This window comes from Lemur catta, chromosome 18, assembly GCF_020740605.2.
Source record: "Lemur catta isolate mLemCat1 chromosome 18, mLemCat1.pri, whole genome shotgun sequence".
NCBI lineage: Eukaryota > Metazoa > Chordata > Mammalia > Primates > Lemuridae > Lemur > Lemur catta.
The window spans coordinates 9,668,528-9,686,047 of record NC_059145.1 but is presented as its reverse complement, the minus strand read 5'-3'; the positions used below and the strand labels follow the sequence as shown (position 1 = coordinate 9,686,047).

The window sequence follows — 17,520 nt, the reverse complement described above, 5'->3', positions numbered from 1 at the left end:
CCAACCATTATCATGTCCCCCTTTTACAGATGGGGACATAGTGGCCCAGAGAGGTAAAGTGTGCCCAAGGTCACACAGCCGGCCAGAAGCAGAGCTGGAGCCAACCTCACCGCCCTCCTCGGACAGCTGCTCCACAGAGGAGCCCAAGTGCCGACAGCGGTGGGGCAGATTGCAGGGGCCCCACGGGACAGCCCAGCCACCTCGGTGACACCCAGGGGCCGCCAGGGCCTCTGCTCCCTCTCCTGAGGCCTGGCACCCCGCGCAGCCCCCTTTAAGGAGTGCTCAGCCTTCCAGAAGAGCTCCAGTCTTAATTTTAGCTTGGAGGCCTGCCACGGGAGGCTTTAGCCAGAGGCAGGCTGAAGTTATGTGGGACAGCTGTCAGCCGGCATGCTGGGTGGGGCCTATTTAGCTGCAGGGACACAAGTCTGGGGACACTGAACTGGCCTCTCTGCCCCAAGTACTCAGCCCCGGCCGGCCACACTGCTCGGATCTCCTGCTGCGGGTCCCCCAGCTCCGCGATGATGGCCGAAGAGCACACAGACCTGGAGGCCCAGATCGTCAAGGACATTCACTGCAAGGAGATCGACCTGGTGAACCGAGACCCCAAGAACATTAACGAGGACATAGTCAAGGTAGGCTCTGCGGGCCGGCTCGGCAGCCCGAGGGTGTCAGGCCTGGGCGCCCGGCAGGGGAGGGGTCCTGCTGCAGGCACGGGCGGCTTCCCGGAAAAGAGACCTGTCGCTGTCTTCTCCGAACCTCCCACAACCAAGAGCGAAAACTGAGCCACATATACGTGGCCCAGGCGTTGATCGGGGCAGGGAAGGCAGGTCACAGAGAGAATTCCTCCTTACTACTCTGGGGCCCTTGCCATCCACCCCTGGCGCTCGTCCTGGGAGGCATAGGAACAGGTGGCCAAGTTGGGCTCGTTTCCGTGGTCTCCACGGTGAGCGTGGGGTCAATTCCCAGCAGCCCCTGGAGGTGCGACCACTGCCCAGCATCTGTCCCCCGAGGCCGGGGGCTGTGCCCGGCCCTTCCCTCAGGTCCCCCCTCGCCCCGCGTCCTGCGGCCAGGCCAGGGCAGAGGCCATTCAGAGGGCACCGGGGCCCTGAAAGGGAGTGCTGAGAGTCGTCCAGCCTCCAGGGAGTCTCCCCTTGGCCACCGCCCGAAGTTGCGCCTCTCTCCGCGCCTGCGACCTCAGCAGCCCGGCTGCCCCCAGGCCCACGCTTCAATCCGGCCTCCCCGGGGCACCCAGAGGGATCTTTTCAAAGCCGAGCTCCTCAGACCAGGTCCCTGCCACCGGCGTCACAGTCACTGGAGGGGCCGTTGAGGGGCAGGTGCGGGGCCCTCCCGGGTCCTGCTGAACACGCCGGAACCAGCCCAGGGCCGTCCAATAGGGATACCGTCACCCCACGGAATTTTAAATTTTCTAGTAGCCGCATTTAAAAAAGTAAACAACAAACAGGTGAAATTAATTTTCCTGATATTTTTATTTAACCATACATATCTAAAATAGTATTATTTCAACATAGCGACATAAATCGATTATCCACGGACTATTGCACCGTTTTTCTTCATCTTCAAAACCCAATGTGTATCTTCCACTTGCGGTACCTCTCCGTTTGGACGCCACGTTTTCATCAGAAACGCTCGTTCTGTGCTGTATTGAGAATTCACACAGTTTACAGTTGAAAATCGATTCACATGCCCAAATTGTTCCAAACATTCCTAAAAGCTTTCCAATAACAGAATCGAGTACAAGTTTTTTATATTTTAATTAAAATTAAACAAACTTTAGAATTCTTCAGTTGCATTAGCCACATTTCAAATTCTCGACACTCAGAGCCACGGACGGGAGTGGACTGTGGCTGAGGACTGTTCTGTCCTGTGCTGCCGCCCCTCAGGGCACACCTCCCCAGCCGGATAAGCCCGAGCTCTCCTCCTGGCTTTCCAAACCTAACACAGTCTGGTCCCAACCTGCTGCTTCTGCCTGTCTGCTCCCACCTGCCGGCCCACCCACCAGAACACACCCCTGTGCTTTTGCCAGGAATGCCCACCTCCTGTTCAGCCTTCAGGGCCTAACAACTGGCACCTCCTCCAGGAAGCCTTCCCTGACTCCTCCAGGCAATCAGTTGCTCCCTCCTCTGCGCCCCCCTTTTACTCGGGGCATTCCTCCATAACAGCTCGTATTATGCTATATGTGCTATTTCTAGAACTCATTAGTGGTTGAGATAGGGTATGTATCACGGCACAGTGTGACAGCTGCAGTGGGGAATTAGGGGACAAGCCTTGCAAGCTGTAAAGCACTATAGAAATGTGAGATGTAATTAGTCAGGGTTTCTACGCTGTCATCTAGCAGGAATAGTCCCAGACTCGACTTTAACAGACCTGATTTGAAATCCAGGCTCTTTTGCCTAAAAATAATAATGCTGCACAAGGCACATAGGTTTTCTGAGCCTCAGTTTCCCCCTGTACAATGGGGATAATATCATTTGCCTCCACCAGGAAAATGAATCTCAGAGCAGAGTTATGCAACAGAAACACAATGTGAGGATTAAATGAGATGAGGGGTTGGAAAGTATCTCCCACAGTCCCCAGCAGGAGTGTGACAAACGTGAGCTGAAGAGGGGCTTGCAGTCTGGGGCACAAGAGAACTAAGCCAGGAGCCTGCGTTATGCCCAGCTGACCACCTGGTGGGCCCTGGCAGGCAGCAGGGGGATGGAGAAGGGGACCCCACAGCAGGTAAGGAGTGCAGAGGGGCTCTCGGGGGGCCCAGATCATGACGCAGAGGGAGAGGCATGGTGGTGACTCTATGCAGCCGCCCCTGGGGCCACGAGCTGTGCTCTCCTGGGGGCCTGAGCCCCAGAAAAATAGCACTCAGGGGGCCAAAGAGGACACAGATAATTCTGACCAGGGAAGACCGTTATTTGGTATTTTTTGGACATTCTTTGGTTTGGGGAGTTGACTTTTTGTTTCTTTTGTTTTCAATGAGTGAGAGATGAAAAGGTTTAGACCTACAGGGCAAGGATCATAAAATAGTCAGATAAAGACCACACACAGGTTCAAGTAGATGCCAGGCCCGTGTCACAGTCTGCTAAAGAATGAAGAAGAGGAAGAAAGGAGAGAGGCGACTGTGGCTGGGAGGGCCGGGGGGGGCCTGTCTGAACAGGGCAGCCCCCACATCACCTGGATTTTGTCATCGACTGGGGAAGAGGCGAGCGGGAGGGACAGGAAGGCAGAGGGAGTGAGGGAGGCTGGGAGGAAGACTCAGAAGGCCCCGGCAGTGTCCTGCGTGGCACCTGTTGGGTGGCCTCACGGGTGGCAGCAGGCTCCCCAGGGGCGAGGATGAATGACGTGGAAAGAATGCTGGGGTGGGACCCTGCCACAGAGACCCCGGTTCTGGTCTCGGCCTCGACACTAGCTTGCTGTGTAACTCTGGAAAAATCCCTTTCCCTCTCTGGGCCTGATATAGACAGAGGTTGAGAGGAGAAGAGGGAGACCCTGTCCCCTTCACCGCCGGCTGCTCAGGTTTCACACACAAAAAGCCAAGGATGGACAGCAGGAGACAGACCCCCTGCGTCTCTGGGTTTGACCCCGCAGAGGGGAGCACTCCCTTTTGGTGCTGCCCTGAAACCTGGGCTGGAAAATGAGTGCCACAGGCAGAGGGAGAGCCCTGTACGCCCCGCCCCGCCCACTGTGGTCTCCAAGGTCCAGTAGGTGGGCCCAGGGCCGTGTGGAAGGTCACGGAGGTCGGTGCTGAGGAAGTGGGGAGGGCACACCCCATTCCCTTTGCCGCCCACCCTCCTTGCTGACGTCGATTCCACAAATGAGGACTGAGCACCTGCCGTGTGCCAGGCACTGTGCTGTCCCCGAGGACACAGTGATGAGCAGGACAGACCCGCTGTGTGCAAGTCCCACCAGGCTGGGCGATGGGAATGTCTGCCAAAGGTCCCCGCGGCTGTCCACTCGCCAGCAGGTACACCTGAGGACGCCGCTCCCTCCAGACCCGAGTTGGGACGGCTGGAGCCCTGCCCCTGCCTGCCTCAGGACCCAGCTCTGCCCCAGAGTCCCCCCGAGTTATTTCTGAGGGCTCAGGGCTGACTCACCGGCAGCCCACTCTCTACCCCCAACCCACAGGGAGGCACCGGGCCCTGAGGCACTGTGGTTGAGCTGAGGGTCACACAGGTCCTCTGGCTTTTGGATTCAGCTCCTCTCGCTTCAGGTGCTCCAAGTCGGCAGACACACAGTATCCCAGCTTCTCCAACGTACCTGCGATGTATTGGTCCCACCTGCGCCCACAGCTGCCACTTTCAGAAAAACAAATGCCCTCCTGCCCATCTGCTCAGGCTAGCACACACCCAGAGGGGTCAGCAGCCCCCAGCTCTGCCAACTCCTGCTCCTAGTTTGGGCCCATCTGGGACACCCAGTTGCACAAAGATGAAACTGATATGGTACCTCTCCCTGGAACAAGAATCCAACGTAAAAGGGAAGACTAGAATAATGAAAATATACCGAATGCAGTGCTAAATACCATAAGTTAATGTCAGATGAGGTGTCATGGGAGGTTAGGGGAGGAGGAAATTACTTTCACCTGGGAAAACCAGGATCCAGTTTTATGAGGAGGTGCAAGGTGCATAATAAAAATGAGAAAAATTACAAAGTGAGACACAGGAACAAGGCTTTCCAAGAAGAAATAGCATAAGCAAAGGTGCGGAGGCTTTTCACAACACTGGGAAGGATACGGGGCAGAGCTGCAAATGCGAGGAGTGGATGCTGCCACTGCCCCTGCCTGTGTTCATGGCAGACATTACTAATGGATCGTGGTACTCTCCCAGGAAGCCATGCCCCATCAGCTAGTCAAACCTGGCACAATAGATGAAATCTCTTTCTACTCTGTCTGCAGCAGAATGAACTGTTGGGTGGGATTAGGACAGAGCATCTGAAACGGGATTTGTGGGAGAGAAGGCAGGAAAGACAGGTTAAGGCTGAATCATGGAGGGTCAGCAACCCACCAGTTATCATTCCACATTGTCAATTCCTTCCTTTTGGAAATGTCTTGCCCTCTGTCAATGACCTCTAAGAAGGGCCATGTCAGATTAACACACACGAGGTTATTATGACTTGGTGTCATGGGGACTTCTGAGTATCAGGTGGTCTAGACTTTCTCAAAATGTGGTCCACTTTCTTAGGGAACTTGTTAAAATGCAGATTCCTGGTCTCTGCCACCATAAGTTCTTATCTGGCTGAGCTGCTGAATATTTTGCACTTGCATGTTTGAGCAGAGAGTCCCACGTTCAAACATGTCAGACTGCCAGCAAACAAGTCCCTCTCAGCCTATAGCAGACAGACCTGGAGTCCAGAGTTATCACTTATTTTCCCTAAAGACACACTGTGTCTGTCAGTTATAAACTGCTGTGTAACAAATCATCCCAAAACTTGATGGCTTAAAGCAACAACCATTTTATGATCTCTCATAGCTCTGTGAGTTGACAGGGCTCAGCTGGGTGGTTCTGCTGGTCTCACTGGGGGCCTCTCATGCAGCTGCAGTCAGATGGCAGCTGGGGCTGCAATCACCTGGGGGCGCTACTGAGCTGGGACACCCAAGATGGCTCACTCACATGCCTGGGATATTGGCAGAGGTTGCTGGAAGGCAGGGCTCAGCTGGGACGCTGGGATGACTATCTGTGCATAGTTTCAGGCCTCCCCATTCACATGGCCTCTCCACGCGTCTCTAGAGCATGCACAGCAGTGGACTTCTAACTGCACTGGTCTCTAGAGCGGGGTGTAAAAGTGGACTTCACACATGGGGTCTCAGGGCCCCCAAAAGCAGAAGCTGCCAGGTCTGTTTACGTTTGGTTCTGGAACTGGCACAGCATCCTTTCCGCCACTTTCTGATGGTGAAAGCGAGTCACAGGGTAAGCCCAGACTCACAATGGGATGAGCCTACCCCAGGACATAGACGCTGAGACTAATGAAGGGCGTCTTTGGAGACCAGCTAACCTCCCACTGGAAGCTGGTGCACAGCCAGGCCTAGCGCTCACCCAGGGTATTTCTACCACGCCCGTTCGAACTGCACCAGCCTTCCTGAGGGCGGAGTCTGAGCGGCAGGAGAGAAGGTGGGGAGGGTGGGGCCGGAGGGCAAGGGGAGCTCACACATGCTGAGGGGCTCTTCTGGCAGGTCCTCTCTCTTTCCTCGCAGCCGTCTATTACCTGGGCCTCTTCCCAGCTCCTTCACGTGAACCCAGGTCCCTTTGTGTTCCAGCCCAGGTGCGCTAGGTCCCCTCTTTAGGATGCTCTCGACCCCAGACTCCAGATAACGCCCGGCCACCTCCTCCCCGCAGCAGATCCGGCCTGTGCTGTGCTCTGCGCCTGAGCTCCTGCTGCGGTGCGTGACCCCTGATGACCCTGCGTGAGGCGACTGCAGAGGGGATTCAGACACACGGTTTGACGTCAGGCTGACTTACTTGCCACATGAGATAACAGATGTAAGAAACACGGCCTGAAACTGACACCCACAAGGGCCAAATGCACTGTGGGTATTACTATGGCAATCCTCAATTGTATAGAATTCTATTATTGTAGAATTCAATTATTACAAAAGCAAAGCTTTGCCATTTTTAAGCTGTTTTTGCAGCTATCACCTCATTTTAGCTTCCTATTTTATAGGCCAATGCTTCTCACACTACCTGGGTAAAGGGCCAGTTTTATTATTATTATGCCAATCTGTTGTACACCAATACTATTACAAATACAATAAAAATTAATTACTAGAGAAATAAAATGAAAAACAGGCATGCAGATCTAAGCTCCAATTTTTATTATTGGATTCAATAGACATAAAATTACTGCATCAAATTTCTACGAATGTTTCTAAGTGCTCACCCTCAACGTCTGTAATTACCTTGTGGGGGTGGCGAAGGGGGCCGCTGACTGTGGACCACGCTGTAAGTAGCAAGGCAGCAGGCGGGGAAACTGGGACCCAGCAAAGCTAAGCCACTTGCTCGGGTCTTCCGACTCCAAAGCTAAGTCCATGTCGCTAGGAATCTTGGCCCAATCCTCTCTGTATAGAGTTGCGAGAGGAAAAAAAAAAACCAACCGGAAGCCCAGAGAAGGACAGCACCCAGCCCCAAATCACACAGTAATGCAGTGGCCAAGTGCAGACTGGGGCCGTCTGCCTACCCCCTGCCGGAGCTATTTCCCCGCCCACAGACATCCTATCTGAATTGTCCAGGGCCCTGGATGCCCAAGGACTGAGTCATGCTGGACTTGGGGACGTATTTCTGACAGGCGGTGGCTCCTGGCCCCCACGCATCCTCGGGCACCGCCCGGCCCTGCTGCCCGGCACCGTCCCCGCCTCTCAGACACTGCGGGGGCTGCGCTGGCTGGTTCCAGTTAATCAACTGGCTCTCTCACTGTTCCAAAAATAAATATGCCGGAGAAGGGGACACCAACGAATGAGCAGCCATCGTCCCCCCCTCCCCACCCTCCGGCCCCTTTCTCCAGCGGCACCGCGCCCTGGGGCTCAGCCAGTGGGAGCAGCCCCCTGCCCACCACCCTGCAAGGAAAAGCCACGTCCCCTCTACTTCTGGAAACGAATTAAGAAATGAAGTCACTGTGTGCTTCTGATACACTGGCACGGCTGCCTGGAGCTGCCTGAGCCGGGTCTTATAAATATCTCCCCAAAGCAGCACATGGCGACCAAAGCTCTCTCGATGCTCAAATCCGAGTTAGGGGAACAGCTGCCTCCTCCCGGCCCTGCCCAGCCCTCGGACCGCCCGGTTCCTACTCACAGAACAGAGCAGTCGGCCCGCACAGCGCCCGAAGGCAATCCCTGGAAATCACTCCAGTATCAGCACCAATGGCTTCCTCAAAAAAAAAATAATAATAATAATTAAAAGACACAACAGAGAGATGGTTGGGGCTGGGACTATTACGGTAAGCAGAAAAAGAGTGGAAGGAGGACTCCATCCATCTTATCAGCCTAGACGGACACCTGCACGCGCACATTTGTAACTAGGTGGGCTGGAGAGTGGGCTGGTGTCAACAGGATTTCTGAGACCGATTTTCATAGGAACTTCAGAGCATATGAACAAATGACGGCTGTCACTGAGCACCTACCACGTGCCACGTATCATGCTGAGCCCTGCCCAAGAGCTGGTGTGCCCAGCAGAAAGTGAGCGCCCGATAGGTATTTGTTTGGATGGGTGGATTTGATGGATGGATGGGTGATGGATGGATAGGTGGATTGATGCATCCATCAATGGTAGGGCATGGATGGATGAATAAATGGAAGAAAAACTAACCCTATTCCTCATAGCAACCCCATTTTACAGATGAGTAAAATGAACCTCAAAGAGGCTGAGTGATCTGCAAGTCACTCATCTGGTCAGCAACGGCACTGGCACATGCAGACCCCCCTCTGGGACTCCGGCTTCCTGCTGAGGCAGCACTCTGCAGAAACTACCAGCAACAGCTGGCAGGTGTTGGCCAGGTACTCTGAGCCAGTGTTCGGAATATTTCCGTCTTAATTTATTTAATCCTCAGGCAACCTGGGAGGATGAAATAAATTAAGGAGACAAAGCTAGGAAAATGAGGCACAGAAAAGCTAAGTTACTTGCTCAAGTTCAGCCCCGATAAGGAGCCACACTGGACTCAAACCTCAATGGTGTGACTTCGGAGCCAGGGCTGTCCTATAAATCTGCTGCCTCCAAGAGGACAGCCACAAATAATGGATGGAGGAATATTCTAGGATAAAGGGGCAAAGCAGTGGGGCTGGCACGGGGCTGGAGAAATCGCTGGCTCTTGGAGCCGGCTGGGTGGCCCTGCCCTGGGGCAGGTCTCCGGCTGACAAGGGCCAGACCTGGGAGGGGACCCCAGTTGGGGCAGCAGGAAGAGCACTGGATTAGACAGGACACCTAGATTCAGCCCGGACACTGTGAGGGGCCCGGCCAGGGCCTCCACCCGCCGGCGGGGTGAGCGGGCAGGACTGGGTGATCTGTGTGTGGGGAGGCCCCATCCTAAGGAACAGCCGCAAGAAAGAGGAGCACCAGGCCCTGAGCAGGAGAGGAAGGGAGAGGGTTGCTGGGACAAAGGCAGGGAGGCCACCCTCTGTCCAAACGCCTCCCCAAGCCGGAAACAGTTCCTGAGGCCACACAGTGTCTCCAGGAGCCAGGCTGCGAGGCAGCAGGGACAGGCTGGGCGTTGGCCCGACGGGGATGGGCAGGCCCCTTGACCCTCCAAAGGGAAAGAAAGGCACCAATGTGGTATCCTGAATATTAGAGAATTACAATCTGGAGACTTTTCTGTTTTCTTTTTTCTATTGATTTTCTGTGCTGTGGCTATGTTTTTTATAATGAAGAGTAATTTTAATAATAACTATGCACATAGAGGAGAGGACCCCCTCTCCACAACCAGAGTGGGAAAGGGACCCCAGGGAGATTGATGTTTGAGCTCTGGCCCGTGGCCCCCATGCCGGCCCCTCCTGTGGGTCTGATTTGTCCCTGCCACCATCCAACCACCTTTCACTGAAATGGCCCAGGAGCTCGGCTAGAAGGGAGCCGTCTCGGACGGTTTAGGCATTTATTTCTGCGCTTGCTGAGCACAGCCAAGAGCTCGGTGCCCTCCTGCGCCCAGCCCCTGCCAGGGATGACCATGGGGAGACCAGTCACTGCGCCCCGGTGTTTGTTCAGTGCTTTTCAGTTGTCCGGGTGATTTCCAAGCCTTCGTCCTTCCACCCGCACAACCTCCCTGGAGGTGTCACTGTGTCCATTTCACGGACGAGACAGTACAGGCTGAGGGACGCCAAGTGGCGCTGCCTGTGAGCAGGCAGCCATGGCGACCTTGCTGCACAGCAGGGGCTCCAGAAAGGTTAGGTATGTGACGTGGCCAAAAGTAACCTTTTTTTAAAAGTCCATTGATTATTTTTTCCCACTTCCCAAATGGGGCTTCAGTCGCTGCATCCGTGGGATGCGGGAACCAGAGTATGAACTGGGAACCCACCTTCCTCCCAGCGGCAAAGGAGGGACGGGCCGGGCGGGCGGGGAGGGGAGAGGGCGGCCTGAGGTCACTGCGGGACTCGGGTGTAACAAAGTCGGCCTCCTCCACCAGCTCCTCCAGGCCGGCTCAGCCACCCTCAGACGCCAGGTACCCTTACTGGCCGGGGAGGTCCACCCTGGGGACCGCATGGCCCTCTTTGCCACGTGCCAGAATAGCTCCCAGACCCGTGCGCCTCCCCCCGTCTCACCACCACCACCCTGGACCAGGTGCCGTCCACAGCGGCTCCCAGCTGGTCCCCCACACCCGTCCTCCCTCCCAGCCCCGCCACCAGCCCAACTGCAACAGCCGGAACAAGCTGCTCGAAACCCAGATCTAGCTGAGCTACCACCAGGGCAAAAGCTTCCAAGGGCACGTTCCCTGGAGCCGGCCAGCCTCCCCTCTCCAGCCTCGCCCTGGCCACTCCGGGCTAGCACTCGGCCTTCCGGAAGCACCTGCGTGTCCCTGAGCCCACGCTGTCTCTCCCATCAGCTCTTGGCAGTCACTGCTTCTGCCCTGATCGCTTTCCCGGCCCACAGCCCGCTCCACCTGGCCGCCTGCAGGTAGCCCTGAGCCAGATGTCCCTTCTTCCCAGAAGTTTCTTTAACCCCGGGTCTCTTTGACCTCTGGGGGACAGGGGGGCACACAGGCCTCGTTCTCCCTTAACTGACACTTTCACTGTAGCAGGACTGCCCGCCATGAACTCTGTGAGGGTAGGAACTGTGCTGTCCACCGTCCTACTCACAGGTGCTCAGTAAGTCTTCGCAGGATGGGTGTGACTGTCCAGCACCCTTAGGATCAGAAAGAGGGTTTGAGAGCCGTGGCTCTAGCACCGCCTCTAACTTACTGCTGGCTTTAAGCACGTCGCTCGACTTCCCGGGGCTGTTTGTCCATCCATAAGGGGAGGGCTTGGACAGGGTCTCTGATGTGCTGTCCAGCGCGGCCCAGGGACCAGGCCATCACTGGGGAACCTGTTAGAAATGCAGAGCCTCGGGCCCCACCCAGACCTGCAGGGCCAGAGTCCCGGGGGTGGGACCCAGCTGCCAGGGTGTAACAAGCCGTCCAGGAGGTGCTGGGAAGTGGGTGGACGCTGTGAGTTGAGGATTCCCCATCCCGCCCCTGCAGGTGGATTTCGAAGACGTGATCGCGGAGCCCGTGGGCACCTACAGCTTCGACGGCGTGTGGAAGGTGAGCTACACCACCTTCACCGTGTCCAAGTACTGGTGCTACCGCCTGCTGTCCACGCTGCTGGGCGTCCCGCTGGCCCTGCTCTGGGGCTTTCTGTTCGCCTGCATCTCCTTCTGCCACATCTGGGCGGTGGTGCCCTGCATCAAGAGCTACCTGATCGAGATCCAGTGCATCAGCCACATCTACTCGCTCTGCATCCGCACCTTCTGCAACCCGCTCTTCGCCGCCCTGGGCCAGATGTGCAGCAGCATCAAGGTCATGCTGCGGAAGGAAGTCTAAAGCCAGGGGACGGTGGGGCGGCGGGGCAGGGACGTCGGGCCAGGCTGGCCCCCGCTGCTGCTCCACAGGGCCACCGGGGAGCTCAATCTCTTTAGGGACTGCTCAATTTTGCCCCCAAGACGGAGCACACGGGGTAGGAAAGCCAGAAAGCACACACAGCCCAGCCAGAGGCCCGGCCCCCCCACGGCGTCCCCAGGCGGCGGGAGGGAAGATCGTTCGCTCCGAGGCAGCTACTGCAAGTGTTTGCGTTCGCCTGTACTGTAACAGCGTCAGCCCGCACTCAGTGCCCACCCGGGCGACCGGTGCTCGCCCACCCAGGAGGCGGCCAGTGACTGTTGCCGTTAGACGGGTGGCCCCAATAAAGGGTTTCGGCTGCATTTGGGGAACGCTGTGTTTTGTTTGTGTCTGGAAGGTTGGTACGTGTCCTCACCAGCTCCAAAAACACGTTTCACTGTCCTGAGAAACAGAAACCCGGAAAGCTGGATGCCTCTTCACCTGGTCAAATCCGAGCACCAGGACACAGTTTGTTTTTCCTTGGGATTCAACTTGTTTTGGGAATCTGCCCCCCACGTTCCTTGGGAGATTACGTCCAAACGACTTCTGTTGGCTCCGAGCCAGCTAATGGGCCCCAACGGAGGAAAACGTCCCTTGTGCTGGCAGAGGCTGTGACCCTCCCCGGCTACCACGGAGGGCAGGGCCCGGGTGCAAACCTCCCTGAACCTCCCCTTTGGCTCACCAGACACCGAGCCCCTGCCGTGCCCAGCACTGCCACTTGGCACGTGTATACTTTCAGCCCTAAGGTCTAATGTGTGCACGTGTGGACTGGCTACGGAAATAAAAAGCACTAGAAAGGGGCTTGTGCCACCTCCTCCCTCCTCCGACAAACACACACACACACACACACACACACACACACACACACACAACAACTCAGCAAGAACTCATACATTGGGAAGGGCTGCCTTTCCCAAGTGTGCTATCCAGAATTTAGTCCTCAATAAAAAGAGGGGCAGGTTGGCATCTGTGGTCAAATTCATTTAGAAACACTGTATATTTCTCTCAGAGATTTTCAATAGACATTGGCACATTAAAGGCTCTGACAAGTCCTGCAGCAGAAAAACCTGTTTAGACCAGTGCTCCCAATCCTATCTGACCTTTTCTCTTGTCTTCTTTTCATGTAACACCCATTTAAGTCTCTTATAATTAAGGGTCCACAGCACTTTTCAGGTTTTCAGAAGCACCATCTCCATCAAGGCCACAGCGCAGTGGTCTTGGGGGGCAGTGTGGTGGACAGACCACACCTGCCTTGGCAGCAAGACACGAGCCGCCTTGGTCCTAGTCCTGCTTCTGCTCCTTCTCTGCCACAGTTTCTGCTCATCCATGAAACGACCTCTAATGTCCATTTCAGCTCTAAAATTTTACCTGTTTGGGTTTTTTCTAAAGTTTTATGTAAATTTCAAACACAGAGAAAGCTGAAAAGGTTTGCGGTGAACAACTATATTTACACCTGGGCTCTACGGTTCACATTTTCCCACTCCTGCCTTCTCCCATCTCCATCAGTCTATCCATCCCTCTGTCCACCAATCTCGTCTTTCTTTATTCATTTTAAATTTCATTGCAGGCATCAGCACATTTTACCCCTAAACACTTCATCACTCAGCCCTTGTTTTTGCAGATGAGAAAGTTACAGCCCAGAGAGGTCAGCAGACTCGACAAAGGGCACCCAGCAGGCCAGCGCTAGCCCTGTGGCCTCAGCCCACTGCCTGTGCTCTCCCCGGCTCTTCCACGTTCTCAAGTGGACTCTCGGGGCCCAGGCTCCTGCTGCAAAGGATCCAGGCTGGCGTTACTCACGTCCCCCTCGAAGGGGCTGCCTTTTCAAACATCTCTTGAAATCATTAGGCCGTTGTTTCAGACTTGGGATCTTGGGCTATATGGAGATGTTCACCCTCTTGGTATCTGCCACGGGTAGATTTGACTACCACTCCCGTTTTCCAAGCTCGCTCTTTCTCTCTTAGGGCAGAGCATGCAGGTGCTCAAGTACGCATGAAGTTCACAGAACTGGAGACAGCACACACATTGGAGATGCACGGATGTGCGAGGAGTTCTGCTCCCTCCAGGAGTCCCCTTGAGAAACAGCCTGCAGGGAGCACACTGGGGTGTGACGCGCATGGGCCCAGGGCAGGAGGGTGGAGCCCCGGTCCCTCTCACACGCTCCACAAGGGTCGCCAGGGACCCCCGGGGAAAAGGCAGGTTCTGGGGCTCCAGCTCCCAAGTCTGCCTCAATAGTGGGGCCCAGGAATCTGCATTTTAACACAAACCCAACTGTGATTCTGCAGGTGGCCCCCAAGTGTCCCTCCAAGGGGCGGTCTAGAATCCTATTATCAGCAGAATTGGACCACGGCACGTAGCGGGTTCCAGACTATCACACAAAAGTTTGTTCCTGGGTCTTAGAGCATCTTCCCACACGACTCGGACAAATGAGCGCACCTGTGACTACAGAGGGGGGGGACCAGGTCCCCCTCTTGCCCCTGCCATAGTTCATGTGCCTCCGTCACAACCAAGCAGACAGCTCTGAAGCCCTGTGGGGCAACAGGAGGACTCTACGAGCCACCAGATACAGTCGCTGTTGTTGGGAGGGACGAGGGCAGAGCAATGTGTGGGAAAAACGGCTCTTAGGTGCACCTGGTACCAGGCAGCTAAGGACGCGACACCTCATGACGCCACATCATTCGCCAACGGGCACAGTGCACAGGGGCACCGCAGTTGCCACTGTAGAACAAAATCAAGGCGTTCACATTTTGTGTTAAGCAGTGTTTCACGCAACTGAATAGAAAAAAGGTGAAGCGCTTTCAAACCAGGATCTTCATAAAAGACAGCCTGCGTTGCCCCTTGTGTTTCTGCAGCGGCAACACACGCTCACTCCAAAAGGAGACCAAAGTATGCGACAGAGCTATTTCCCAGGATGTAAGGAAACAAGGCTCAGAGTCTACAGTCACTTCTGATGATCACAACGAGACATTCCAGAAGAACATCTGCATGCTCCAATTACGGGCACCTCCAGCCATGTGTACAGTTTGAAGCCGGGTCTGGGACTGTAGGGAAGGACGGCTGGCGTGGGGTTGGGGAGGATGCCAGGAGCCACTGAGCTCTAGGTGGCGTTGTGGACCCTGCACTCATTCATTCTACTAGGCTGTGGTTGGGGAGAGTCTAAGGAACAGTGAACTATTCTCAAGGAGGGGCTGGAGAGGCGAGGGGCATGTATCCAGCAGTGCTGTTGAAATCACATGTCACGTATTTGCCATAGAACACAGACTCCTGTGCCATGATGGGACCCAAGGTACCAGCCAGAGCTTTCACCTGAAGAGAATGACAGAAGTGTCCCAGTCAGTTTTGATGGCCCAAGAACCCCACAACTCCAGGGTTCCCAGGAAGGCTGTGCCCTGGTCAGAAAACCTAATGTGAGTTGCTGTCCCCTTGATCCCTAGTGGCCTCTGTTGGCTGCTAGGACGGCAACTTCCCTGACAGCAGCAGAGACCTGGGCATCTCTGGCTCGTGAGCAGCTTGGCACAGATGCTAACACACCCCACCACTGCTGCACTTGCACCCAGAGGGCCCTAGTGGTCCAGTACATGGGCGTGGAGGCCCCAAACCAGCATCCTGTTAGCTTCCCAGAGAGCAAGGACCGGCTGGCGTTCGTGTTCTAAGTGCATGTCCCAGCAACACCGTGCAAAGCCCCGAGTCCGAAGATGATACGGGCTTCAGTCTCCAGTTAACACCGAAGACCTGCACTAAGTTCAGTGCACATCTCTCTCCTCCCGGAACATCTGGACCATGCTAGCTCATTCTAGTGTGTGTGCGTGTGTGTGTGTGTGTGTGTGTCTACTGTAGCGTAGAGGAAGAAGGTGTGCTCTAAAGAGAGAAAGTGGACCCGTGGCTTTTGAAAAGTGCGCCTGCTGTATCGCAAGAAGTCCAAAAATGTGTCTGGAAATTTAAAAGGTGCCCCAGAGTGTACTGAACTGGCCGGTCCCTGACAGAAAACCTCTGGTCAATAGTGTCCTGTATTTAACGACTGAAGGTATTTCTTAGACATAGCTGTGTCCTACCCTCAAGGCTGAGAGGACGTTTGGGAGCAGGTTTACCAGGTAAGAAAGACCTCCGAGACCCTTGGTGAATGCTATTCTAAACAAAACGTGACAGTCTGCCGCTGCGGGGGAGCACCTGTGCCTTTGCTAAAGCAGGACGGGACAGCATCACTGCTGTTACTGTTGCCCAAAATGGAAACGCCATCTCTTGCAGAAAGACTGAGCAAGAAAACCACAGGATCCCTCTGAAGTGGTGAGTCAAAGCGACACTAAAGCTCCGGGAGGTAAGAGATTCCAAGGAATTCATCCATCAAGCTAGTTTTCTCTGAATGCACCTGTTAGACATTTTTTTTATTTTTAATTTTTTAAGTGTACAATTCAGTGTTTCTTAGTATTCTCAAAATTGTGCACCATCACCACTGATTCCAGAACATTTTCATCACCCAAAAAAGAAACCCCATACCCTTAGTAGTCATTCCCCATTTCCAACAGCCCCCAGGCCCCGGCAAACACATAATCTATGTTCTGTCTCTAAAGATTCGTCTGTTCGGGACATTTCATATAAATTGGATCAGACAGTATGTGGCCTTTTGCAACCGGCTTTTTGCTGAGCATGTTTTCAAGGTTCATCCATGTTGTAGCACCTGTCAGTGCTTCATTTCTCCTTATAGCTGAATGACGTTCCACCGCATGGTTCTAACACATTTTGTTTCCCACTCATCAGTTGATCGACATCAGGGTTGTTTCTACCTTGGGGCCATTATACACAATAGTGCTATAGACATCAGCATACCTGTTTTTGTGTCTATGTATGTTTTCATTTATCCTGGGTAAATACTCAGGAGTGGCATTTCTGGGTCACATGGTAATTCTGTATTTAATGTTTTGAGGAACTGTCTAACTGTTTTCCGAAGGGCTGTACCAGTTACCTTCGCACCAGCACCGTGTGAGGTTTTCAGTTCCTCTGCATCCTCACCGATACCTGCTATTGCCCATCTGTTCTATTTCAGTCATCCTAGTGGGTGTGAAGTGCACTCTCCTCCTGATTTCAATTTGCATTTCCTAGAGAATTATGTTGAGCATCTCTGCATGTGCTTGTTGGCCATTTGTATATCATCTTTGGAAAAATGTCTATTTAAATCTTTTGCCCATTTTCAATTGGTTTATTTTTCTTTTTATCATTGTGTTGTAAGAGTTATTTATATATTCTGGAGACAAGTCTCTTATTAGACATATGATTTGCAAACATCTTTTCCCATTATGTGGGTTGTCTTTTCATTTTCCTGATAGTATCCTTTGAATCACAAAAGCTTTATATTTTGATTACATCTAATTGATCTATTTTTCCTTTGCTTGTTTGTGTCTTTGGTGTCATATCTAAGAAGCCATTGCCTAACCTAGGGTCACAAAGATTTATGCCTATGTTTCCCTCTCAGAGTTTTAGTTTTAGCTCTTACATTTAGGTCTTTGATGCATTTTGAGTTAATCCTTGCATATGGTGTGAGGGAAGTGAAGTTTAACGTCACTCTTTGGCGTGTGCATGTCCAGTTGTCCCAGCACCATCCGCTGAAAAGACTCCTCTTTCCCCAGTGAGTCGTCTTGGCGCCCTTGTCAAAACTCAACTGACCATAAATGTAAGTGTTCATATCTGACTCCTTATTCTATTCCACTGCTCTGGATCTCTATCCTTGAGCCAGTACCACACTGTTTTGATTATCATGGCCTTATAGTAAGTTTTGAAATCAGGAAGTATGAATCCACCAACCTTGTTCTTTTTCAAGGCTTATGGGATATTCTGGATCCCTTGCATTTCCTCACAAATTGTCGGATCAGCCTATCCATTTCTGCAAAGAAGCCAGCTAGGATTTTAACAAGGATTGCACTGAATCTGTATATCAATTTGGGTAGTATTGTCCTCCGAACAATATTAAGTCTCTGATCC

The 17,520-nt window shown here is 53.7% G+C and overlaps 1 protein-coding gene across 1 annotated transcript; it reads left to right on the top strand.

Moving 5' to 3' along the window:
• Window positions 1-330: 330 nt before the first annotated feature.
• CAV3 (caveolin 3) lies at window positions 331-11,878 on the top strand. Its single transcript, XM_045530681.1, has 2 exons — window positions 331-632; window positions 11,155-11,878. Exons 1-2 carry the CDS (start codon window positions 519-521, stop codon window positions 11,494-11,496), a joined length of 456 nt encoding a protein of 151 aa, XP_045386637.1. The 5' UTR covers window positions 331-518; the 3' UTR covers window positions 11,497-11,878.
• The last annotated feature ends 5,642 nt before the right edge of the window (window positions 11,879-17,520 follow it).